This window comes from Convolutriloba macropyga, chromosome 1 (assembly GCF_964194025.1).
Source record: "Convolutriloba macropyga chromosome 1, txConMacr16.3, whole genome shotgun sequence".
Classification (NCBI taxonomy): Eukaryota; Metazoa; Xenacoelomorpha; order Acoela; family Convolutidae; genus Convolutriloba; species Convolutriloba macropyga.
In genome coordinates, this window is record NC_134468.1 from 81,227,040 (window position 1) to 81,254,200 (window position 27,161).

At 35.2% G+C, this 27,161-nt stretch overlaps 2 protein-coding genes across 2 annotated transcripts in view; both read right to left on the reverse strand.

Moving 5' to 3' along the window:
* Window positions 1-27,161, reverse strand: part of LOC142343159 (pre-rRNA-processing protein TSR1 homolog) — a 392,765-nt gene that overhangs the window by 200,814 nt on the left and 164,790 nt on the right. The window lies entirely within an intron of this gene.
* LOC142351991 (fatty acyl-CoA reductase 1-like) overlaps window positions 15,055-27,161 on the reverse strand; it is a 39,687-nt gene continuing 27,580 nt past the window's right edge. The window contains exons 6-9 of the mRNA XM_075404292.1: window positions 26,035-26,259; window positions 24,904-24,993; window positions 20,882-21,166; window positions 15,055-15,533 (exon numbers count right to left, since the gene is read on the reverse strand). Coding sequence (XP_075260407.1) covers window positions 15,386-15,533; window positions 20,882-21,166; window positions 24,904-24,993; window positions 26,035-26,259 — 748 coding nt within the window. The 3' untranslated portion in view covers window positions 15,055-15,385. The remainder of the gene's footprint in view (window positions 15,534-20,881; window positions 21,167-24,903; window positions 24,994-26,034; window positions 26,260-27,161) is intronic.

The following is a 27,161-nucleotide window of genomic DNA, read 5'->3' on the forward strand; positions in this document are numbered from 1 at the left end:
CTGTAAATCAATACAATTCGCCGCATTAAAACTTGGTGGCATTTGGCCGTTTTTAAATTCATGAGCAATTATTGAAAATGAAGTCGAAAGTTTAATAGCATGAGCTATCGCGGCGTAGTATTGAATAATTGCATCCAAATGTTCAATACTAAAATTCAATCACCCGGTACATTTTTTTTGGACAAAAAATCTCTTTGATCTATAATATAACTCGATGAGCCAGGATGAAGTCCTCGACCCAAGACAGGCATTGGCTAAACTGACCATACCCAAGACAGCCATTGGCCAGACCGACCATACCCAAAGATAAGTATTGGCCAGACCGAACAGACTTTGGCCACCTTTGGCCAGACCAAACAGACTTTGACCACCATTGGCAAGACTGAACAGATTTTCTCCAGATCGAACAGACAAGTATTGATGGTATAAATATTATACTGGTTAAATTCTCACCAACAGTGGTAGTTCGCTTCCTCAAGCTTTTGATAAACATTTCATTCGCTGCAGGCCCCTTTCCTGAAAAACTAAACTACACAAAACTTTTACCGCTGCTCAAAGGAGGCTCAAAAGTCAAAATAATATTTATCGACCAATATCACTCCTCGTTATATGGAGTACTATTTGTGAACGTGCCATGTTTATAACAGTGTACAAATTTTTGAAAGCTGTAACCTGCTAATCAACTGCCAATCTGATTCCAAAATCAAGCCTAGTACCATAGACGCACTTGTAGAATTAACCGAAAATGGAAGGCAAAAGTGTAATTTCAAATCTATACATTGTTTCTTCCTTTAACTCCGTAGGGCATTTGATACAATTGATCATTTTATATTACTTCAGAATTTGGAATTTTATGGTGTCAGGTCAAAAGCACTAGATTGATTCAAGTCGTACTTAATGAATCGCCAGCAACGGGTTGAAGATAACGATGTTGCATCTAAATGACAAAACTTTAAAAAAGGTTATCCACAGGGTTCTATTCTTGGTTCGCTCCTCTTTTTAAAATACATTAATGATTTACCCTTATGGTGCACTAACTCAAAAAATTTGCTGTTGATACGAACCTCACTTTCATTGATGTTGAAAGTGAGGTCGTTCAAAAGAATTAAATGAAGTAAGAGATTTGCTTTCAGCAAAAAAATTGTCGCTGAATGTTAATAAACAGTTCAGATGAAAGTTAAGCAAAATTGTTGTGTAAATAAACTAATTAATCTTTACCACAATTTCAAAATTTTTTTTAGTCAAAAACGGCGATATTGTCAAAAACATTTTGAATGATTTTTTCTATAGCATATTGCCTGACTTTTTCTTTACCCTTGAAAAAATGCTACCAGAGGTTTATTTGAGAGTTAGAGGTTTTGTGTTAAAAAAGAGCCTCTAAAACCCCGTAGTTTACGAGATATCGCATTTTATGTGGTTTTTTAAGCTTTTTGGGTGAAAATGGAATTGAAAACACCTAGAAAAATTATTAACCAATTCGAAATTTTTGATATTCAGATTTAAGATCTAGTGGGTAGAACTATTCGAGGAACGATGACCCAGAAACGATGACCCAGAAAAACTCTAAATAGTTAGAAGTTTTTCTCCGCAAACATTTATTATTACCTTTTTTTCTCTTAAATTTATTTAAATCTTGATTTCAAATTTAGAGAATTTCACTGGGGCATTTTACCTGTCTTGTTTGGTTCCGGTAAAGAATTATTTTGTTTATTATTAGAAGTTAGATTTTTATTACCTGATCAAAGAATCAATTTCTTTCTTTCTTTCTTTCTTTAGTCTTTTTGTATTATCAAAAATGAATACAGAAAAAGAAAAAAATGCATGCTGTCATTTTCTTGTTTTGAAAGATTGTCAGGAAACAGAACAAAGTTTCACAATAATTTTTCCATCATATAATTTGTTTGTAAAAACTGAATAAATTCCTTCATTTTTTGCTGTTCTGATTTCTTTTGTAAGCTTTTTAATTGTGCCTCCGGTTTGTGCCTGTGAATCCACCGGTTTTTGTAGAAATAACAAACTTGTTTTGAGACGTATAGTTTTTTGTATAATCTTGCAAAAGTCTTACGAGAAAAACGTTCAGTAATTTGCAAAATTTATTTCCACCTTGATGAGGATGAAATATGTATGTGGGATAGGCGTTCTCTAATGTTAGGCGTTCTCTAAAGCGTTCTCTAAGATAAATTTTCTATTAACCTGATTACTATCCTTAACTAAAAATGCAACTGTACCTCGGCCACAAATCTCAGACTCTGTTTTGTTTGCGTTCAGTACTTTGCCCGAGAAACTATCGTCGATATCGATAAACATTTCCCTGTTGTTTATCATGTGACTTGTTGCCCCCGAATCTAGCACTAAAGCTACTCCCTCATCATCAACTGGGCATAAAAAGAAACTGAAGTATTCTTCATCTTTTGCTAAATTCTGTTTCTCATTTCTAACGCTTCGCCTGGCATGACTCTCAAACTTATTATTCCTACACTCTGTAGCTTTGTGTCCAAACTTATTGCAATTGTAGCATTGAATTATTTTGCTGGTATTAGGCTGTGGGTTATGAGGCTTATTATTTGAGCGACAGAATATTGCAATATGTCCCAACTTGTTACAGTTATGGCACCTCTTCTGCTTTGTTAGGAAGACACTTTCACTTGCGTTTTTCCTATCACTCTCTATTCTTCGCTCAGTGTCGAAGTTGATCAGATCCCGCTTCAACTCATCAAGTGATTTATCCTCACTACCGTACTTAACGAGTGTCACAAAATTATCAAATTCTTTCGGGAGACCTTTCAGTAGAATTGATGTAAACATTTTTTCACTCAAACCCTCGTTGACACTTGGTTAAGGTTAAATTGTAGTTCCTCTGCTCTTGTTATATACTCGATTAGATTTTCGTCGTCCCTTTTAACAAGGCTAGTGAGTTCGCTTACTAACTTTTGTAATCTAGGTCTCTCAAAGCTACGGAATCTCTTTGTTAACACATCCCATTTTTGAGCCCCATCTCCTTTATATGGCCTAAGATAAAGAACTGACTGCTTGTCTAGCGCCGAAACAAGCTCATACCATATTTGCATTTGTTTTTCTTTAAAAATTTCTCTCCTTTTATCTATAGCTGCGTCTTTTTCGGCTCGTGAAGCGTTAGGGGGTGTAGATTGGACATAATCTTCAAATGTACTACTACCATAAAGTACCTTGTACAACTTAAGGACAAAAATGTGAGTTTCAAATTCCTCCGAAAAGTACAAAAATTCTTCCTCTTTCCTGCTGAATTGGACACGTTCGTTCTTATCACTCATCTCTTCTCTAACCAGTCTATCAATTCAAAGCAAAAACTAGTCTCTAATCAATTTATCAATTCAAAACATTTTCACTCGTTACTTTCATGCAAAAACCAACTCTTTGGAGAACTAGGATTAAAAGGTTGGCAAACAAAAGGTCCTACACGCACACACTACCCTCTTGTCTATGTCATTACTGGTCACTGAGAAACGGCCAGGCCACGTCCTTACAAGGTTCGACTGTAAAGGGATCCTCTAGGTCGGGTGTTATCCTTAGCGGAACCCAGGTTGCAATAACTTCACAGACTCAAGGGCAGTCTCTACATATATCGCCCCTTATTAGCATGATTATTTCTTCAAAGTTATTATCATTTTTCAATCAAGTTCAACCATATTTGTATAGTGTTTAAGTTTTGCGCTGCTCTACAGGTTGATTACAGTGTTTTAAAATCAAAATCTGAACGATGTTCAGCAAATCAGCGCTTTTTCAAAAATTGAACGGTGTTCGATTAGGTGCGCTTTTTTTCAAAAAAAAATGTCCGAACGGTATCTGGAAATGCACGCGCGTCACAACCAATTAGCTACCTTTTAGGAAAGTAAGTTTTTACAAATTTAGAACAATTAATGTTTTCAATCTTGTTTCGGCACTTTGCCGGCACTCAAACAGACTCCTTCAAAACTAGGGCCTGGAACTTCACCCTGTTGATCCTTGCTACCTACTCTTTTTGGACTCTTTGCTCTCTCTCTCTTTTGCTCTCTCTTTTTGGCTTTGCTCTCTCTTTTTGCTCTCTTTTTGCTCTCTTTTTGGACTCTCCTTTGCTCTCTCGTTTTGGCTTTCGTCTCTTTGGACCTTTTTGGTCTCTTTGGCAGTGTCTTGTCCCTTTGCTGTTTTGTCTCTGTTTTTGTTTGGCCGCCTTGCAGAAAAATTTTTGTGTGCAGCTGTGCGTTTGGCTGGACACAGTAACCTGATAAGTTGTGTATTGATGTGAGAGAAAGAAGTATTAATCAATGTTTCAATTGGCGGCAAGATTTGTTACAAATCAGTTGGTTTATATAGCATTATATTCCCGCAACCATAGCTTAATGGTTGTGACATTCTCAACTCGAACTGTAAATTTTAAATCAAAAATCGGAAGGTATCGGAAGTCATTCTTGACTTCCTTCAGAATTAAAATCCTATCTAAGCTATCGTTTCTCTGAAAACCGACACAAAAATTTTTGATTGCCGAAAACCCTATCTATGTCATCATTCTCTCTGACACAGAAATTTTATACTTACCTGTTCTATATCTTTTTGTTTGGCAATCGAATTAAATGGACAGCAGTCTTATAAATTCTATTTTCTTGACAAACCTCATTTTATTAAAGAAAACAAAATAATAAAGAGTTTTAAACAGGATTTAATATGCTATGAAATAGAATATTGAAACATTTCTTTCAGCATTTTCAAATTTGAAGAAAACAAGATTATGAAATTAGCCCAGAATTCTATTCGGAAATCTTTCTCTGATGAATCGGGTTACACGTTGTTTAACTGAGACGTTGTTTAACACGTTGTTTAACGGAAATCTTGCTCTGATGAATCGGGTAACACGTTGTTTAACTGAGACTCAGAAATGTACCCTATGAAAAGACGCTCTACAGTTTTAATGAATTCGGTTGCCACTAATTCGTCAAGATGATAAATTTGTTTCAATTTGCTGAATTCTTCGGACACCAAACTTAAGCTTATCAACTGCTCATTATGGCACCTAATACGAGAAATTTTTTCCAATATGTTTTGGTTCATTGTGCTTGTCACTTCATCTCGATATAGATATGAAAAGAGATCTGATATTGTTGTTGGCACTTAGAATGCAAACCCCTGTTGATTTGATCAAAAATAAATTTAGAAATTTTAAGCAATTGTGAGCGATATTAGTGTCAGGAACTCGTTACCTTTGAGGCATTTTGCTATGCTTACAAAAGGCAGTGAAATAGTTTATCAGGAGGGTATGTTCAGGGCTCCTTTTCCTCTGATTTTTGCTGTAATACTTTACTTTCCACTGCAATTTGCCAGAGTTCTTAACAAATCTTAAATTGCGGCCGCATTTTAAACTTGTATTAAAAAAATTGTCTCGTAAAAGAAGGTACAAATTATGACCACGGCTCAATCAGATATTTTAAACATCACCGTGACTTTGCTGCAGCTATCAAAAGTAATTACAAAAAATCTGAAATCATCAGTTGAAAAGAAGTACTTAAAGGCCGCTTTTTAGAATTTTTCGAAGACTCTTACAGAAAATAACATAACTCATATTTTCGCCCCATTGAGATGCCACCGTAGGACTGGAAAGGTTGAAAGAACACTTAGTTCAATAAAAAAAAAGTATATATTGAACAAGGAGGCTCGTTAATGTGCCTTCGCACAAGATGTTCCGACCCAAGCTCATCTATATTTTTTACTTAACTGTCAACCGATAGCACATTAACAACACAAATTTATTTTGTTGTTATTACAAAGCAGATGCGACATTATATTAATGAGACTAGGCAAAAAGTGGACAAAAAAACAAATAATTGGGCAAAGATCAGAAATCAACCAAATTTATTTAAACCAATTATTTTCAAACGTGTTAAAAACCATTAGCTTTTAACGAAAGATGTTTTGATTAGACAAAGCCACAGAAACCGACTAAATATGACGAAAAACTGAAAAGATCGCTAACAATTTGCTAAAGTACAAATTATTGAAGCCATTTAAAATTTTCGCTGTTATCTGAATTTTATTTTTTTTATTTCAAATGTTATGTAAAACATTTTAAACAAAAATATATTGAAAGAATGAATATGTTCAATGGAGTTTTATTGGGATCTGTTATTACGCAATTGTGCTGAAAGAAAAGAAAAGAAACACAAAGTTTGACCACAAAGAAAATTTTTTATTAAAACGTACATTGTCCAACATTCAAAACATCAGATACGACGTAATACAAACAGAAACGCTAATTTTTGAATTACAAGGTAAAAGTTGGGCCTCTCGATGATAAGAAATAGATACATGTTGACAAATATAAGAAAAAACAAAAAGTTTTAAAAATTGTTTGATAAGAAATCAAATCATAGACAACGTTAAGGCTATTTGCTAAAAACTTACCGCATTGAGTAATTTTTTTATTCAACCCTTAGTTAGAAGCGTATTAAACCTTTGGGAATTTTTCGACTAGATAAAGAATAAAAATAGAACAGGCAAAAAAAGCAAATCGGGAACAAGTTTTGAGAGAAATGTGTCGAAGCAGATAAAAAGTGAAAAATTCCGTTAAAATCTTTTTCATTTTCAATTAATTTTTCAAAACATTATAAAAATGTTTTTTGTATTTTTAAGATTTCAAAACAACCGACAAATATCAACAAATTTTTTGAGAAAAGCCGTAAAAACAAAGCCATAGAATTCAATAGCTTTCAACGGAAGTCAATAATTATTAAGTCAGATCAACTTACGCCTGAATGTGGAAGCAAGAGTTCATTTCTTTCCTAAATCATCACAATAAGACAATGAAATCGCAAAAAATATACACAAAAATAAAATATCTTCGGAAAAGTACAAGAAGAGAGTGTCGAAGCCATTAGAACCGTAAGTTTTTCTCTGAAAAACTTATCTAGGATCAATTGAACCTCTTCTTTAAGCCAATAGGATCTGTCGAAAATAGGAAAACATGATGCGATTTCAATTGGAACCAAGTTTTTGAAAACAACCAAATATTTTTTTTTAAATGTGAAAAGTTGTAGCATCGAGTTCATAGAGACAAAAGTTAGAAGAGAAAGCCTCTCAACAGATTGAATTTGGTTGCAATAGAAAGCGTTTGAGACTTGCTAATATTGAGACTGACTTACAGTTCAAAGAAGCAAGTTTAACATCTGTTAATTTTTCAAATATTTAGTCTTCGAAAAATTATTCTTAAAGTCTTAACAACCATTAGCTGTCCACTCAAATTACTACCTAGGTTCACTTACTACTCGTTAGGACGCCTATTGCACTCTTAGTCAACGATTCTATGCCATAAGACTATAAAATTTTACCAAAATCTCAAACAAAATCAAAATTTAAATAAAAATCACGAAAACTCATATTCGGAGTCACAAAAATTTTGACCCATTCCTTGAAAAAGAAGACCCATCCCCGTTCATTGGGCATCATTTCACTGTAAAGGAAGGTTCTCATCAACAGAAAAGTGATTTGGAAAGTGACCAGCCTCTAAGTGACTTGAAAAAAATTGGAAAGGGTTTTTAAAATAACAGCTCTCAAAAACAAATCAAGTTTTTTTTGATAGTAAACTTTCTTATGAGACAAAAACTAGCTTTAAAATGGTCTTTCGTCTGTTAGAAACACAAAGTTAATTCATTTGTATTGAATAATGTAATTTTGAATTATTATTTTTATAGAATCTTAATTTGAACAAAAGTTACGCTAAAAGTGAACAAAATCACCAAACATCACGTGCCAAACATCACGTGTTCACACAAATTCAAAACTTCTATAATCCCTCGAAAAAAGTGAAAAAAGTCTTTTTAATTCCGAACTCTACGTAGGACGAGCTTTTAGTGATACCACTCATATTTTTCTACGATGAATATATTGATCGGCCAAAATTGTCTAAAGAGAAAAACCATTTGAGTATATAGTTCCTCCCCCAACAAGTGCGGTCGGAACAAATATTTTGACTAATAACCTGAAAAAAACTTCCATTTCCTGTTGAACAGTACCCTGGAGGATGACCGGGGAAAACAAATAGGGATAATCGAATACCCTTAAAAAACATTTCAATAGAGATGCAATTTCATGATTTGAGAAATACAACAGTTTTATACCGGCGGGACAAAATCAGAAGGGGCCCGAATATAAAGACGGCAACATAGCGAACAAATTAGTTTGGAAACCTCAATGGCCGAACAAACTTGCGAACACGGACAGGCAGACCCAGGTTGAGGTCCAGACCCAAATGGCATCTGATCAGACCGTCCCACACAAAAGCGACCTCTGATCAGACCGACTCACACTGAAGTGTCCTCAGATTGGACTATCGCGTTCCCAAAGCTCCGTGTGCACTTAAAGTGCGCTCGAAAACCTCTTCTGATCGGACTATTTTGTGTTCGAAAGCCATGCCCTGATCAGACTGAAGTGCGCTCGAAAATGCCTATGATCAGACTAAAGTGCGCTCGAAATCACCTCTGATCAGACAAAAGTGCGTTCGAAGTTGCCTCTGTTTAGACTAAAGTGCGTTCAAAATGGTCTGATCAGAGAATGATTTTGAACATGAACAAATCTCTCAATATCGTTATAATATATTCATTTCTTGAAAATTGATGTCATCACTCTAATAATCAACTAACGAAAATCCAATCCTAAAATTATTGCCTAGGAAAATAAAACTAAAAAAATTGCTCAAAAAAATTTATTGGGTCTGTCATTTGTTTATGCTTTTAACTGAACAAATGAACTTGGACAGCTTTGCATAAAAACGTCTCGATCTACTTTGATTCAAACTCTGTTCTTAGTCTGTAGTGGAACTAATTCACAAAAAAAGGCAGTGCCCGCTTAATAGTTGCAAAAGTACTCTCGATCACCTTCAATACTTAAAAAAAAGAAATGACAAACTGGTGCACACTAGCCATCCGGCGTAGGTAGCAGCTCAAAACACTGATGAATGACAGAATGAGGATCGAGCCCCAGAGCATCCCCAACTTCAAGGCCATAAATTGTTTTCCAAGAAAAATCGGCAGCCGGACTGACATCAGTGGAAAACTTGGGAATTGAATAAATAGGAATACGAAGACAAAAACGGGAAAACAAGGAAGTGCAACTTTATATTGAAATCTCAGCGAAAAACATCACACGATTTAATGACTAGCAAACGAAAAAAGACAAATTATTAGCCAGCAGCGCAGTTGTGAGGAGCAACGAACACGAAGATCTCTATACCTACAGCTACGGTTCGACTCCAACTTTGTTTATTTATCACTATGCGATTTTGTTTTTTTTTCACATATCAGTCAAAGCGTTTACTACCTAAAGCCAACTCAAAACGATTTAGTATAATTGTTGAAGCCAAGCCGATTGGCTCAGCGGATAATTACGTATACACGTAACTAACAAATCGAACCGATAAGAGTTCGAAGCCGAGAAGTGTCACCTTCCTTTTATTTCCTTCTCTTACTTTTTATTTTGCACATAAGCGTCTTTTTATCCGATCAGAAATATTATGAGTGTATGGCCAGCCTCTCGCTTAGTCAAATCGGGGCCAGACACAACCTAATTTTAATCCACTTCATTCTTTTCATTCTATTCAGCCAGCCGCTCGCTTAGTAAATTCGGGGCTGAACAGATCACCAAAAACACCAAAACAAAAGCTAATTACGGCAATTATCAATTTAATCAAGCTTCGTTTCCTTTTGAAATCTATATTTCAGTCTTTTTACCATCTATTTCATACTCCACTGAATTAAATTAAACAAGAGAAACACTTCATCATCTAGCTTTGTGCTGCGCGCGGTTTGGTTTCCGTGGTTTTATGGTTAGGTCAGCGTAGCACTTTTAATCCAGCACTTTTTATTTTTCGTCAGTTTTGATTTTTTTGTTCCCTTTCCTTTATGAAATTAAAACAAAGTTCATTTTAACTTTTTCAGTCCTACCTTTTCGAACAGAAAATTTTTGCATTTTTTCTCCTTAGACTGACGACTATTATATTATACGAATTAAGATCATTTTTTTATACTACCTATCTGCTTTAATTGGTTGGAAGTTAATTCGTATTGCGATCGAAAAAGTATTGAAAATATGGGCCATCAAACATAGAACTTAGCGCGGACAGCTAACTCGATATTAACAATGCGAGCGTGGGTTCGAGACTCAGGATGAGCCAATTTCATCCGTCTCAATTTTTCAGACAATTCCAAACTGAGAACAATGAAACTATGATGCCAAACACCTCCAAAAACAGAACAAAACTTAGTGCAATGCACTAATATCGGTTAAAATTCTGACATCCACACAATGAGGTTCGAGTCTCACCAACGTCATCATACATTTAATAGCCTGAAAATTTATTTTTTTGTTTTAATTAATTATTAGTACTTGTTACTTACCTTGTGATAATGAAAGTTGCCGATCACACCATCTCCTACGAGGCTAGCCATGTATCCGATCCATTATCTTTTTGAAATGCCAAGTTCAGCCAGTAGAAGCCCTCCATGGTGCTTGAAATGGCTGAGTGCGCCGGATGCAAAAGAAGTCTTTAATACAACAGGAACAGAAACTCAGTTTTAACGAGAACTTTCTGCTTCAATACTTCTTTTTAAACTGAAACTCTTTCTTAATATGTATTAAACTTCTTTTAACAAATGGTTGTACATAAATTGTGTAATTGTTGATTCAAACTCTGTTCTTAATGGGACCGGTAGTTGCTATCAGTGACCTCAGTGAAGGCGGCAGCCCAGAGGGGTAAACGCACTCGTGAAACCTATAGGAACAACCTTCGACGCAGATAAATATTTACTGAAGAAGACACATCAAAAATTTGAAGTATAATATGTGCAATTATCAAGTAGTAAAGGCTACCAAAGCACACGATTATTGGTAAGTGATTTCAAACTTTTAAAAGAAGTGACATATTAGCCACAACCCAGACGAACAAGCAAGTAGCCGAACGGCCGAGGGAAGGGAAGAGACCTCTCAAAAATATAACGACATCAACAGTCAAAAAGAAAAAGACAAGCATTAACCAGGGACCATCGAACTTCTAACCATTGAACTTTATCCACAACTAAATGCGCACAACAATTGGAGAAAATAATAACAATATTAGCCACATCAACAGTTATGACAGCGAGAAAACACAGTGCGACCAAGTTATAGGATTATATAGTTTTCCCTTTGAACTCGAGCAGATTCAAAGCCCTATTAAAACAAAGGCTAGCATAACAAGTTAGATTAAAAGTCTATCATTGGCACAGAATTGATGCAAAATTTAACCGTTGAAAAATTTGTAAGAAATTGTTTCTCCGATGGTTTGCTCCTCGGTAGAACAAATATTGCCCTTTAAAACTCATTAACAAAACAAATAAGAAGAACCATTTATGATTTTTCTCAATCCAATCTCAAACATAATTTGATGGCAAAGAAGCTCCGAAAACTGTTGCTTCTCATTATCTTATTTGGAAATCGTTAAAATTGAAACAATTCTGTGAGCTGACTGATAACCCAGTTATTGATAGTATCCCAGGATGAAGTCCGCGACCCACAACAGGTATTGGCCAGACCGATTTGGGTCGTGGACAGGGGGGTCCGGTGCAACCGCCCTCAATAGTCTGGAAAAAATTTGGGTCGCGCCTTCCGTCTGGCCAATGGCATTTTCGGTCTGTTCGGTCTGACCAATACTCTTATTTCGGTCTATTTGGTCTGTTCAATATCCTTATTTTGGTCTGTTCGATCTGGCCAATACCCATTTTTCGGTTTGTTCGGTCTGGCCAACACCTTTATTTTGGTCTGTTCGGTCTGGCCTATACCCATATTTTGGTCTGTTCGGACTAGACAATACTTTTATTTCAATCTGTTCGTTCCGGCCAATACCCTTGTCTTAGTTTTTGCATGGGATCTTTGAAGACTAGAAACGATGCATTACTGTGCTCCATAAGGAGCGCACCTGACCTAGCCGCTAACGAAAAAAAAACAAAGACCCAAAATAGCTAAGACTGATGTGCGAAGGGGTCACAAATAAGGGCGGGGTTATCGCGCTGCGCGAAGGGGTCACAAACAAGGGCGGGGGGTTGTCGCGCTGAAGAAAGAAACAGGAAAACATATGAATGAACATATAAATGCACAACAAAGGGGGCACAGAGGGCGGGTGGTTATTGTGCTGCGCAAAGGGTCACAAACAAGGGCGGGCGGTTATCGCGCTGCACAAAGGGGTCACAAACAAGAGCGGGGCTTATAACGCTGCGCGAAGGGGTCGCAAACATGGTGGGGGGTTATCGCGCTGAAGAAAGAATTAGACAAACATATAACTGAACATCTAAATGCACAACAAAGGGGGCACAGAGAGGGCGGGGGATTATTGTGCTGCACAAAGGGGTCACAAACAAGGGCGGGGGTTGTCGCGCTGAAGAAAGAAAAAGGCAAAAATAAAAATGAACATATAAATGCACAACAAAGTGGGCCGAGAGAAGGCGGGGGGTTTTTGTGTTGCTCAAAGGGGTCAGGAACAAGGGCGGGGTCTATTGCGCTGCGCAAAGGAGTCACAAACAAGGGCAGGTGGTTATCGCGCTGAAGAAACAAATAGACAAACATAAAAATGAACATCTAAAAGCACAAGAAAGGGGGCACAGACAAGAGGTGGGGATTCGCGCGAAATGTGAGAAACGAAGAAAAACAAGCACGCACACGAAACGCGAGCGAGCGCTAAACGAGCGGAACAAAAATGATTGAGCGTGAAAACGAACGAGCGAAAAACGAATGAAATTGTCAAAAATGTCTGGCCAAAAGTCTTTTCGGTCTGGCCGACGCTCTTGACAATGGTCTGGCATAGGGTCTGATTGGTATGGCCCACGGTCTGAACAAAGGTGTGGTTGATGGTCTTGACAACGGTCTGGCCATGGTTCTGTTCGGTCTGACCAATGGTCTGGAGAAATTCTGTTGTCTCTAGTCAATGATGGTCAAAGTCTAATTATTGTGGCCAAGGATAACCACAGTCTGTTCGGTCTGGGTAATACTTTTCTTTGGGTATAGTCGGTCTGGTCAGTGCCTGTCTTGGGTATGGTCGGTCTGGCCAATACCTGTCTCGGGTCGCGGACTTCATCCTGGGACCACCCACATGCCCTCGCTCCCTCCAACGCTCTACTAAAAGAGATTTAAGAAATGGGCAGAATCAGAAATGATCCGATCAATTATGGGATTATAAGTGATCGGATCATTTCTGTTCCTGCCCATTTTTCAAATCTCTTTTAGTAGAACGATGGAGGGAGCGAAGGCATGTGAGTGGTACTATCAATAACTGGGCTATCGGTCAGCTCACAGAATTGTTCTCTGATTGGTGGCCACTGAAATTTTACTAAGTCAAAACACAGTGTTTCTATCAGAGAGTTACGAAAACAAAAGTTATTGGATTATTTAGTTGTCCCTATGAACTCCATCTGACCCAACACCCCATTAAAAGAAATGCCAGAATCACAAGTTGGAATAAAACCTAAAGGAAATTGCGTCTCCGCTGTTTAGTAAAGCAGTTATGCTCATCATTGGGACAATTTTTAACCGCTAAGAAGCAAACGGAATTAACAAAGAAAAAATGGAAAAGCTATCAATGATTTTTATCAATACAAATTCAAACATAATTTAATTGCAAAAAGCTCTAAAAACTGATGCTTCAATTTATCCTATTTAAAAATTGTTGAACCGGAAACAATTCTCTGAGCTGACTGATTGTCCCAGTTATTGAAATTAACACACGCATCCTGTTTCTCCTTCCTTCGCTCCGCTACAAGAGATTGGAAAGAAAATTTTCTTTTTGGCCCTGTTCATCAGAATCACTTTGTTTGTTAAAAGGTTAGCAAAAAATTAGAATTTCTGCTCTATACATCAAGGTCCGAAGAATATTGGTATGTAGTCACTCGTTTTTAAGCAGGATATTTTTATGCACTCGTTTTTATGCAGTCTACGGGGTTTTGATGATAAATCTATCAACGTTTTGTCATCGCAATGGACAATTTTTTACAGACCATATCAGCTCTATTCTGTTTACCACTTCCGCCCATCTTAGTGGGCATATATTTTTTAAAAGCTTAAATTATTGAATTGCCGAGCTTTTGCTTTCTATGTCCCCAGTCCAAAAATATGAGTTTTTGTGACCTCATATCAGTTTTTTCCCGTGCGTATTTCAGTAACCTTAAGTCACTTTTACGTTGCTTTGGTTTTCATATGAACAAACAAATTCTCGAAAACATTTTGAGTTAAGAGGTAGCCTTATTCAAAATAGAGCTTAAAAATTTTTATCGAAGTCGAATTGCGGAATGGTAGGCCTGTTTCGGGAAGCCAATGTTATCCCGCAGCAAAAGATATACCACATTATCTCGAACTAATCCTGATCCTCATCGTGATTACCATGAGTTTTTTTTTTTTGGGGGGGGGGGATAGACATTATCGCGGGGCGTAAAAAGTGCACTGCGAGTTTAATTATACACGGAGGGGGGGGGGGGGGGGGGGGGTATAGATTCAAATTTTCAGGCATGATTTTTTGTGCTCTTTAGCTATATTACTTGGATCGATTATCGGCACTTACTAAAAATTTTTCTATGATCAATGATTTTACGCATAAGTTAAGCGGCTCTGGTTGAAATCACTGAGATTTAAGGCATAATTTACTTCCGCAGAGCTAGTCCTTTAACCTTGTTTTAAACAACAAACATGCATTGAAGTCAATTTCTGGCTAAGTATAAGAGAACTTCCGGCGCTTTTGTTTCTGGCACTTTCAGAATTTCAAAATGTGCATGTGCGTGTTTTAGTTGCTGGTTTCAAGGATAGTCGGCTTCTTTTTTTTTGAATACTTTATTAAGGCTTTGAAAGGCTAATCAGATTATATAGATTTGCCCACCGCAAAAATATGCATTTTATTTTGTGAACGCTAGTTTATTGAAAATATATACTGCGTTTTGTTGAATTGTATGATAATTGATATGTTTGACGATTTTTTAAATCTAAATGGTTGTCTTCTATGCAGAATACTTTGCGAAAGATTGTTATTGTGGAAAGCGCTGATAAATGAAAAAGGCTACAAGGATGTATTCAATCAACCAATCCAACGATAAATTATAAACACTTTTTAAATGATTATTTGAGAAAACTACATGAAAACATACAGATGAACCGAAAATTGGGACAGTTTAGTTCATACTTTTACGTACAAAACGAACAACCAATCGTAAAATATCCTCATACACTTACATACACTTATAATAAGTGACTCGATTCACACGAATATTCATATAAGTTCAAGCTTAAATATAATTTTTTGCACGAAAAAAAATAATTATAGCAATGAAAGCAACTTCAATGAACGATTTAATTTCTTTTATTGAATCGAGTTGAGTTAGTAAAATCCTCCTCTGCTTCCACGCTGTTTTTGTTGCCAATTATGCAAATAAGCCTTGTGTAGCTTATTTTTATTTACCCATTGAAACACAGCTGCAATTATAGATAGACATGCTGCTAGAGTTGCGTAGTGCAGAATTTGAAGTCTGAAACACAAAACTGGCAAGCTTGACTGCGATAGAATCTTAGCTAATAGCATCAGCTAAAACGTCAGAACTGCCTTTAATTTAGTAAGTTTATACAGAATACACAATCTGTGCCACATATTGAAATTCCCGTTAATATCCCCAGATCATCCCCGTAAATTTCCCGTATTGTAAGGGGAAAAAACCCGGGATCTTAATAAGATTACCGGGAACCAATGCACTGGGTGACAAAAAACGTTGAAAATTACTTTCTGGCACAATAAAACGCAATTATGGCCGTAATTTATATTTCTCTCAAATTTTGGTCGATTTCAACGCAGTAACGGCTAAAAACGTACGATATGAGTTAAATGTTGTTCAATATGAGGTAAATGCAACAAAAAATAAAATCAGCTCAAATCAAGAAAATAAATAGAAATTTAGGGAAGTAAATTCACCCAGAGACTTCTAATGACGTCATTAGAGGTTATTATATACAACTATAACCACTAAAAAAATTAAAACAAAGAAAACTGCCTGAAAAGTTGTGATCCGTTCAGGTGGTTTACATGTAGTTGTCGCAGTTTTTTTTCAAAATGCGGGATATATATGGCAGGCCGGCTTTTTGCGTCAATCACATTTTTATTTTTTGTTTAAGTGTTGTAAAGAAAAACGAGAAAGATCATTTTGTAGCTTTTAGAGGCCAATTTTAAAGTTTATTATTAATAAAATAATAAATTTTAATAATAAAACTTCAAATGTTGAAAAAGGAATGTTGTTTTAAATAATTGTAGAAAAGACAAGGCGGCTCGTTAATGTGCGTTCGCACATGATGTTCCGACCCGAGCTCATCTACATTTTTGACTAAAATGTCAACCAAATCAAGAGATAACAAAAATAGATGTTTGAGTTTAAAACAATCGTTACACATTCTATCTACTAATTGAATTACTAATGCCATGCTTCATTACAGCACCAACGTGACCTGACATTGAAGAGACTAGAAAAAAAATAGCACCAACAAAATTTTGGCGGCAAAAAATGAATATCTAAATTTAAAAGCACCTGGTAACAACGTCAAAATGCAGTCAGATAAAACCTTAACTACACAAGTTTACCTTTTACTAACTATACAGCAGATGAAAAGTTTTCTTAACGAGACTAGGTAACAAGCCGACAAAAAGAACGAACAGTGAGGCGAAACTTAAAAATTAATCAACATTTTTTGCACCAAGAAAATTCAAAAATCTTAAAAAACATTGGTTTTTAATAAAAAAATCCTTGATAAATTACTAAAAAGTCATTACAAAACCAAAAGCACCCGTCTGTGGTCAGACTATGCCATAGAAACAAACTAAAGAGAAACTCAAAAAATTACAAACGATTTGCGAAAACACAAACCTTTGCTACCATTAAAATCAATACCTATCATCTGAATATGTATTTTTAATTCAGTTGTTATTTCTGCTATTTCAGTTGAAGGATTTATACTGAAAGATTAAATAAGTTTACTTGGGCCACATTTAAAAACCATTGGGATCTGTTATTACGCGATTGTTCTGAAGGAAGAGAAAAAGAAACGCAAAAAATGGCCATTCAATAAACGTTCAGAAAAACGAAACAACAGTGGCACATAATATCAATATATATGTTATTTCTTGAAATACACGAAATTCGATGGGACATCTGATTGATGAATAGAAGTTAAATTTGACGAAAGGAACCTATTCGCTATATACTGAATGTTTCGAGCAACATCATTCATTCAGTCCTCAATTACAAGCCTATGAGATCTGTGAGCAATTTACGGCTACCTAAAGAACAAAAACAGCGAATTCAGGAAAAAAAATTGAGCGACAAAAGGGTCGAAGGCAGGCATTAAAAAAATGAACTTTTCACTAAACACTCTTCAATTTTAAATTAATTTTTCAGGAGCAATGGGAAAACCTTTTTTATCAATATAATTTCAAAAAATCAACAAATATAAACAAATACATTAGACGCACGAAAATTGCGGGAAAACACGTATTATCAACGCCATTAAATTCATTAGCCTTCAACGGAAGCCAGTATATACAATAAATGATGCCTCGAGGGGACAATAAGTTTTTTTGCCAATCGTATTTCATCAATAAGACCTTACAACAAGTTAATGACTATGAAAACAACAACAGAGAGAGGCAAAAACCACAAATTCAGTAGAAAAGTGCCTGAAGAAAATGTCGAAGCAACTCAAATCATAAGCTCTTCCCTGAAAACTTTATTTATGATCCGTTGAACTTCTTCCCTAAACCAATAGGGACTCTCAGCAGTAAGATGATGTGATAAGATTTCAAAAGGATCGAAAAACAAAATAAAGTACCCAAAAAAAATATGAATTCTCGTGGCATTGATGTTTTAAAACTAATAGGTAGAAGATAAAACCGCTAACCAGAATAATTTTGGCTATAGTAGAACGGAAATGGATTCTGTTAGAACCAACAATGACCAAGAGTATTCACGAAAAAAAATTAGGAATGGTTGAATTTCAAAAAAGTTTCGAAAAATTATTTTTAAACCCTTAACAGCCAGTAAACTCAATCTTTCATCGGAGCTCAATGACGATGCTCAGATATAACCCATAGGGAGGAAAATGATGTCTGTCATGCATAGATAGTTAAAAAGACATCACAATAAGTCTTATGACAGAAAACAATAACAAAAACAGCAAAAACTAAAATTCAGTAGAAAAATGCGAGAAGAAAGTGTCGAAGACAATTAAACCATTAGCTATTCTCTGAAAACTTTCTCTATGATCCACTGAAAGTCCTCTCTAAGCCAATTGGATTACAATAATCTTTGGATAATGTGATAAAGAGTTCAAAAGTGACCAATAATTCAAAAAATCCAAAAAAAAATTTAAAAAAATTGAAATCTTTGTCATTGAAGTCATATAACCAATAGCTAGAAGATAAAACAGCTAAACAGAATATTTTTAGTCGCAGTAAAAAGCAAGTGGGTCCAGTCAATACTGAAACTCACTAACAGTTCAAGAAAAATTTAGGAATTGTTATTGTTCAAATAAAATTTTCGAAAAATGATTTTTATTTTAACAGACATTAAATTCAATAGCTTTCAACGGAAGTCAATAAAAACGCTCAAAGATGCCCCGGTGGCAGTACATTTATGTTTGTCATGCATAGGTATTCATTATGAGATCACAGTAAGTATAATGACTATTAAAACAACAAAAAAAAAACAGGAGAAAACCAAAAAATCAGTAGAAAAGTGCAAGAAGAACGTGTCGAAGCCATTTAAACCATAAATTTTTGTTTAAAATTTTTATTGGTCATCCACAGAACATCGTTTTTAAGCTAATGGGAACTGTCAATATTTGGATAATGTGATAAGATTTCAAAAGTAACCAATAATACGTAAAAATCCAAAAAAAATTTTAAAAAATTGAAATTTTTTGTCATTGAAGTCATATAACCAATAGATAGAAGATAAAACCGCTAACCAGTTTAATTTTGGTTGCAGTAGGAAGGAAGAGGGTGCTCTCACCCCTGGACTGACTTACAATTCACTATAATAAGATTATGATTCTTTAATATTCAAAAAAAAATTCGAAAAATTATTTTTTAAGTCTTAACAGCCATTAGCCGCCCCCTCAATGAAATAGACATGTTCACTTAATGCTCATTATGGAACATATTGCACTGTTAGTCAATGAATCCCTACCATAGGACTCCAAAAAAAATAGTAAAACTTCAAAAAGAAATTCAAAATTTCATTCAAAATTACGAAAACTCAGAATCGAAGCCAAAAAAAAACATGAGCAATTCCTTGAAAACGACGTTTTTTGTTCATTGTGCTTCATTCGACTATAAAGGAGTTTTGTCATTAATAGAACGTCGATATAAAATGTGACTTGTCTCTAGGTGACTTAAAAAAGCAAAAAAGAGAAAAGTTTTATTAAAAAAAGGGCTCTCAATTAGAGTTCGATTTTTTTTTGATAGTGAACTTCCCTATGAGACCAGAACTAGTCTTTCTATCCCCTTGCATTCAACTTTTACGAACTCAAAATTTATTCTTTTTATAGAAATTTGAATTAATGTTTTCGTAAAAAAGATCTTAGTTTGAAGAAAATTGTACTAAAAGTGAACAATCATGCTAAAGATCCCATTGTTCACACAAAACTTCAATCCTCGATAACTCCTCGAAAAAAACGAAATTCAAAAAAATCTTTTTACTTTTGAATTCTACGCTGGACCAGCTTTTTAATGATACCACTCACATTTCTCTACGACGAATATATCGATCGGCCAAAATTCACTGAACAAAAAAAAAAAACCCATTTGAGTATATAGTTCCTTCCCCCACAAGTGGGGTCGGAACAAAAAACGAAGAAGGGAAAGCGAAAGGTTTGGGGGTGGCGGGGTTGATAATATATTTTTTAACTATAATTATATTTGATTACAAAATTGTGTTTGAGATCCTTGTCCTTGTAAAGATAAAGTATTCAATGGACAAAAAAAAAGAAAACAACCAGCATTTTTCTTCTTTTTTGCTGGAAAACTTTTTTCTTCCTAGTATCTTTATTAGGACTTCACTTTCTGTAATTCAAAAGATTTAGGTATAGCAAAACACAAAAATTTTAAAACGTGGGGATAGGAAAGTTTTATTAAAAAAGAACAAGAAGACACTTTTAATTTTTTTCTGCTGTGATTTCCGAAATTAAGATTCAAAAAAATTATTGCCATATAATTAGCTCTTCCAAAACTGTCTCAAAATGAAAAACCGGGTAAGAAACAACAGTAATCATTTTGCCTTGAGAAAAAAGTAAAACCAACCAAAAATGAAAACTTTCGGAAAACTTTTTGGTAGTTTTGCCTCTCCAACATAGTACTTTGCATGCAAATTAGGGCTTCTTGAACATATACTATTTGATCAAACGGCAAAATTATGGGAACAATATGATTAATTTGTAATAAAGAAAAAAGTTTTCTTAAATAATAAAAAAATCAAGCGTGTAAACTCGTCGCCTCAGTATTCTTTTTCAAATTACTGTCTGCATTTATAATAAATTTTTTTGTTTCGAATAATTGATATTGATCATCTTCAATTTTCTGAGAAATTTTTGGCTTCTGGCAGTGTATATTTAAATGCATGCGGTTGAATATCGGTTAATAATTTATTAAAATAACGGTCACCACCTCAACCTTTGTCTGATTTTATCTATGAATCTATAGGATAATTCCCCAATTATTACCTTTATTAAAATTTTTATTTTTAAGGTAACTACTAAAATCCAGATACTTGTTCAACGAATTTAACTTATTTAATAACTTTTTTTAGTGTGCAGCCGTCTATCATGAACAAACACTCACACTCTCATTCTTTTTCGTGATCTTTCAATCATGTTCATATCCTCCTTGAGAACAAATTTCTTCAGCCCCAAGCAATAATTCTCTATATAACTGCGCCATTCTATACTGTTAAAATCCACATTCCACTCAGACGACCACGTGACCGAGTTGCGTTGGGACTTCTCCGAATTTTGTAGCAGTTTTCCGAGCTCTAACAAATTGTCCACGTCCCATTTCCAAGTGTTTTCGGAGAAATATTTGATCGTGTTTTTCGCTTTTTCCAGCTTCTGGTATACTGGAGCGAGTCTAAAAATTTTAATGGTTTCATTAACAATTTATTGAACTCTGTCAAACTTCATTTCTTTTGCCTGAAAATTTGGTATTAATGGCGATGCAATTGTAGGCCAAAAACTGAAAAAATATTGATTATAGATTTGTGAGAATTTCGATATCACTGAACGCGTTCAAGTTACAGAGACATTTGGTGTACAATTATTATTGTTATGATATTAATTTTTCAATTAGCAACTCGAGTCTTTGAAGATCTCGTCGGAAAGAACTTGACACCTGCTGATCCAACTTTTGGCTAGGAAAAGTAAAGACATCTCCCATTTCGTTGATTGTTGCCCCTTTTTTCACATGAAATTAGGTGCTTTATTAATAGCTTATCACATAATTTTGTAGTGCATTGTCCCAAAGTGCTTCCAAATATTGTAGAAAGGAAAAGTTTGCATATATCATCTGAAAGTTACAATTTAAAAAGAGAGCTCAGAAAGTGCTTAACAACTAAGATAAAAAAATATATAAAACTTAAAAGCTGAAAGCATGTTTTGATACTAAGTCTAACATTGCAAATGAATTTTGATGTTCTAGTCCACGACTAGCAGCCAAAGTCAAGGTAAAAATTGTTACTAAGCAGTTACTGAGCCTATTAATAAGTTGTCCCAAAATCAATGCTTTCTCGGGAATTACATTCAACACTATCGTCTGATCAATATAATTTCATCGAAGCCCATCGATGGATCCCTTGTGATGAGTGAATTCAAATTTTGCAGTAATCGTGCAAGATGATTCCAAACTCGCAAGATTATTGCAAGAATATTGCAAGATATCAATTCAGGCAAAAATGTAAATCAAGGTACTAATGGCTTAGACAACAGATGTAACATAAGTGATCGTTTAATTAACAGGTTACAAAAATGAAATCCATGGACATTTTTTATTCCGGATTCTTTGGATATTGCAAGAATCTTGCAATATTTTAAATTCTGGAAATTTTTTGAGTATTATTTTTATCTATAACTAACCGAAAACCAATGAATTGACTATAATAAGAACTGATACTAATTGACTTTTTTCCTAAATACCGTTCAAAAATGAGAACTAGCTTCGAATTCAAATACACTTTTCAGGCAAACACAAAAAACCATTTCGAGTCATCAAAACCCTTTTTTTTAATAGTTAAAATTAATCATCTCACAAAAATTGACTCAAGAGATGCTTTATTTATGTGGGTTTTTATGCAATCGTTGGTATGGTTTGTCTAGAAAAAATTTCGCCTCTTATTTGTTTTTTTGCTTATTTGCTATTTTTATTTGAAAACGTCCTTTTTCTATCGGACTATCGGATATTGATGCCGCTTCCAAGCCCGAATGAGAAAAGAGGAGGGGAACACCACTAGAGCGTACAGGAAAAATTCAAAAAGTAGCTTTTTGAAATTGACTGAGAAATGTTTCATATGCTTTAACTTATGTTGTTTTGTTTTAACTTATGTTTTTTAAACTTATGTTGCTTTGTTTTCTTATGTTTCAATTTATGTTGTTTTGTCTTGTTTTGGAGAGAGTTTGTAGCCGATGGATTTTTTATCTAGCTCTATGCTCATTTCTCCTATAGCTTTTTCATGTATCTCAGCCACTGCTTGTCCCCAGCCCGAAAAAAGAGGAGGGTAAAAAACAAAAATCATACTCGAAATGTCTCAAAAAGTCGGTTTCTAAATTGGTTTGCAAAAATTTTCCGACACAAAAACAGCTATAAAATCTCTAACTTACATATTCCAGCTCGACCTTTTGCCCACTGCAGCCCAGTAATGGAAAAAAACTTGCAAGTTTCCTTGAGCGAATGGCAAAGATTGCAGGAATCTTGCAAGTGAATAAAAAACATGCAAGAATTTTTCAAGAAGATGGAGGCCGTATGCTTTCTCTTGCAAGTTCTTGTTAGAAAACGTGCAAGATATTTACTTGATTTTCAATTCATCGATAACTAGGGATCATACTAAGATCAGGTACAAAATTACGGTAGTTACATAGACATTATAAAGTCAAATGTGAAAACCAATGATTTGCTTGAAATTTTAGATATGAAATGTATTTTGAACATTGTTCTTTTTCTCATTGCTATTTCACCAGAATTGTTGTGCTGGCATTTCATGCCTTGCGTTATCTTTGGAGTCAAATGGATTACGATCCACACGGTTTCAAACGTTTTAATCGGCTATTTTCACAACCAATTTCTCTCTACTATATTTATTGATTATCTAAGAAATAAAACTCCAAAGAGCAAAAGAACTCGTTCATTTTTTCAACCAATTGAAAACTTTTTCATGAAATCAGCCTGACCCATTTCTGAATTATCGATAAAAATTTGTTTATTTGAACTAACCATGATTGTTAGTGTTTCTGTAAATGATAGGAATTCGCTCTTTGAGAAAGTTCCGTGACCCATTGACAAAATGTTCATGGAACAACAATGATAAATCGATAAAAACCAATAAGACTCCCGTACATGGGTGCAAAGGCATTGAATAAACAATATTAGGGGTAACAACACGGCCTGTGTGATTCTGCATTCTAAAAATTTCGCTGATAGCTTCACATGTTTGTTTGATGGAACTGAAAACTAATACACAAACAGTTTCAACAATCAATTGCTAGTTATTGGCCTGCCTCCTGCAAAAATTGCGGTAAAGTGCGAAACTAAACAAAGTGTTAACAAAAACAATTTGTATTTATTAATTTTGGCAGAGAGATCACGGAGAAAAAAAAATTGGTATGAAAAAAAGTAAAAAGAAACTATAGAAAATATGTCAACGAAAAGTGGTAGACCTTAACTTTAAAAAAGATTCAGAGGCTACCTAAACTGAATTGTACGTTTATTCACATTGGCAAAGAATAGAAGAATTGATGAGCGGAGCGGAACTCTAAATTGAACTATCAACGCAAAAATGGGCTTGAAAGGATTTTTATCCTTGACAATTTTCAAACTTTTGAATACAAGCAGATAAATGGTATTTAAAAAACTAGGGCAACATCTAAAACTTGCTAAGATTTAATAAACCGTTCCAAATCGCTGAAAATTTTTAAATTCATTGAAAAATTAAGTCCTTTGAATGTAATTTTTTGTCGACCAATTGATTCCAAATTGTTTGATTGTTTCAATTAACATTAGAAATAATTGTTGATGCATTTCAAAATTGTTTGTGAACTCGGCTTCTTACTCAAAAAAGCAAAACAGTTATATAGAATGGCATCAAAATTTTTGCAAAGTTATGAAAGCATTGTTGGGCTAACAAACTAGAACATGGTTTTGTAGATAGATGTCTCAACTTTTTTTAGCCCTAATACTTTTGTTTAAATGTGGGAAACTGTTGGTAGCTTGCGGCAATAATCTGTTTGAGACATTTTTGATCAATGAAATGCTTAACTACATGAAAAAAATCTACACAAATAAAAGCCAAGTTGATCAGAAAACGCGAAGAAAAACCGACACGAAAAAAAAGATTGCTGCAAATTTTATTTGAGAAAAACTTATGACAACATGTCAAGTTCGATGGTTTCCATTTATGCCCCCTGTACGTTATGCAACCCCAGTAACAAATCATGTCCATATACATAATAAAAAAACATAAAAATATGACACGCTTTGTTGGGGGGGGGGGGGGGGGTTGAGGATTATTCACGCATTAAGCTTGGGCACACAAACGGAAAAAATCGGTTAATTATAGTTTTAAATTTTTAAAATACTGTTCCAGACCCAGATACACTAACTGTGGCTTCCTCCCCATAATCATGAGTGCCCCATCGACAGTCTTTTGAAAGAGCACGTGCTGGAATAGAGTCATCAGTTTATGTTGCACGCTAAAATACACACACATCCTAACTTGGTCAGTTTGACTGGAAAAAAGGGGTCTGTTCTGTTTTGCCCCACCCCCCCCCCCCTCCCCTCAGTGATTTTTTCGCCCCCAGTTACATATTATATGTTGTTATACAGCACTTTATTATGTAAAAAAAATAGCATGTGCGCCTGGGGGTCTCAAAAATATAAGCCCACTAAGCTGGGGGGAAGGGCAAAACAGAATAGATCCAAATAAAGATGTAATGGTTAAATTGACTATACTTAAAGTCACTGAGAAGTTCTGGCGTTTTTCTCGAACTCAGATCTTCGAAGTGACTTCTGCAGAGACACATAACTATGCTTAAAACACGAAACGCGCACGTTTTAAAATAACGTAGGTCAACTTCTGGCTAAGTATATAGGAACTTCTGGCATTTTGACTTTTGGCACTGCAGACTTTCGGCATTTTGAAATGTGGACGTGAGTGTTTTAAGACCATTTACGAAGGTTACAAAGATTTTTTCCTTAATTGAACTCCTGGAATCTTAGGCATCTGTTAATTGCAATTAAGTTACCTGTACCCGGCATGATAAATCGGGTATTTCCCAATATAGCACCCCAACCACCCAGCCCCCCCCCCCCCCCCGCCAACTACCGTAAACACCAATTAGGGCTATAATTTTGTTCAGGTGGGAAACAAACGATAAGCCTGTGTAAATATAGCCTGTTCACTTGAGGTTTACGAAACATTCAACTTTCAGAACTTTCAACTTTCAACATTTCCGGTAAGAGTTTCAAATACTTTCTCTGGAAAATGGTTCAAGTAACTTTACGAGATCCAAATAATATTTTCTAAAAAAAGGATCTTTTCCTTTTGTGCACATGCTCTGTAATTGGGGGAGCATAAAGTACTGGGGGGGGGGGGGGGGGGGCAGCTCATTATATGAAAATATTGCACGTGCTTCTGGGGGCTGCAAATAATATGCACCCACTAAGCTGGGGGGGGGGGGGCACAAAGGGAAAAGATCCAAAAATTCAATCATTGTGTTCTCTGTTCATCTGACCTGTTATTAACCATATGGAATACAGGATATCTGAGTGCCCTGTCAAGAGGGTTTTTCCTGTAACATTCAGCAACCGATCGACACAGGGTATCCCAGTTCATGTGATGTGTGGTGTAGCCAACTTCAGTATTGATCACTGGGTTCAGAGGGTCAACTATACCCAGATACGTCTCAGCAGAAGCATCAGAATTCGTCACTGTTGGGTTGTTAAGCTGGCTCTTTGAGCTGACAACATCGAAAAAACATCAAAACCTTAATTCGCTACGAGGTGTTTCATTTCCTAAACTTTGGGACAAACTAAAATTTGTATGCTTGCTACAAGTCTTTTTTGGTCTCCGTTTGTTTATTGAAGTTGATCCCAAAGGAGCCGAACAGGTAGAGGAAAATGACATAAAACAAGGAGAACTAAAGCCGATTAGTTCCCGCAATCTGATTGTTGATTTTAATCGCGTCAATATAAAACATTTTTACCAATGTTTTATTGACCGATGAAGTTTCAAGTATAACGTTCCCAGTAACATTTATCTCCGATTGGAAAAAAGAAAAAGAAACAAATCGAAAAAAAAAACAAGAAAAACAGACAAGCCACGTTCAGATGTACAGAATCAAAGCAGGCTGCTGCAATGACAGGCTTTAAATTAATTCTTTACATAATAACTTATTTTATATTGAAAGATCTTTGATGAATTTTTGGATATTGCGTTGCAAAATATACTTTTTTGCTAGAGTTAATTGCTCACAAAAGTTTTTTCCGAGATAAATGTAAGAAAAAAAATCTCAAAAATTGCTTCCCTTCACAGGGAGGGGGTAGATTGTTGAATGGAAGTTAAGCGAGTACTATTTTGACCGCTCAGAATCGAGATTTAACTTGACATGCATGTGCATAATATGTTAAACAAAATAGAATACATTAAGCCATGTTAGGGCAAATAGACCAATTGGAATGTAGAACAAACAAAATTCCAACTGGCGGGTCGGTGGGCGCGCTTTTTGCGCGTCGCAGCTTTGCCAATATAACTGACCCCCGATTTTCAGATTAAATCTAACAGCGCATAAGAAGCATGGTTGAGAAGAGCGGTCGACTATCAGGTTTATAGTATTATTAGCTTATCCGAAATGTAGGCTAG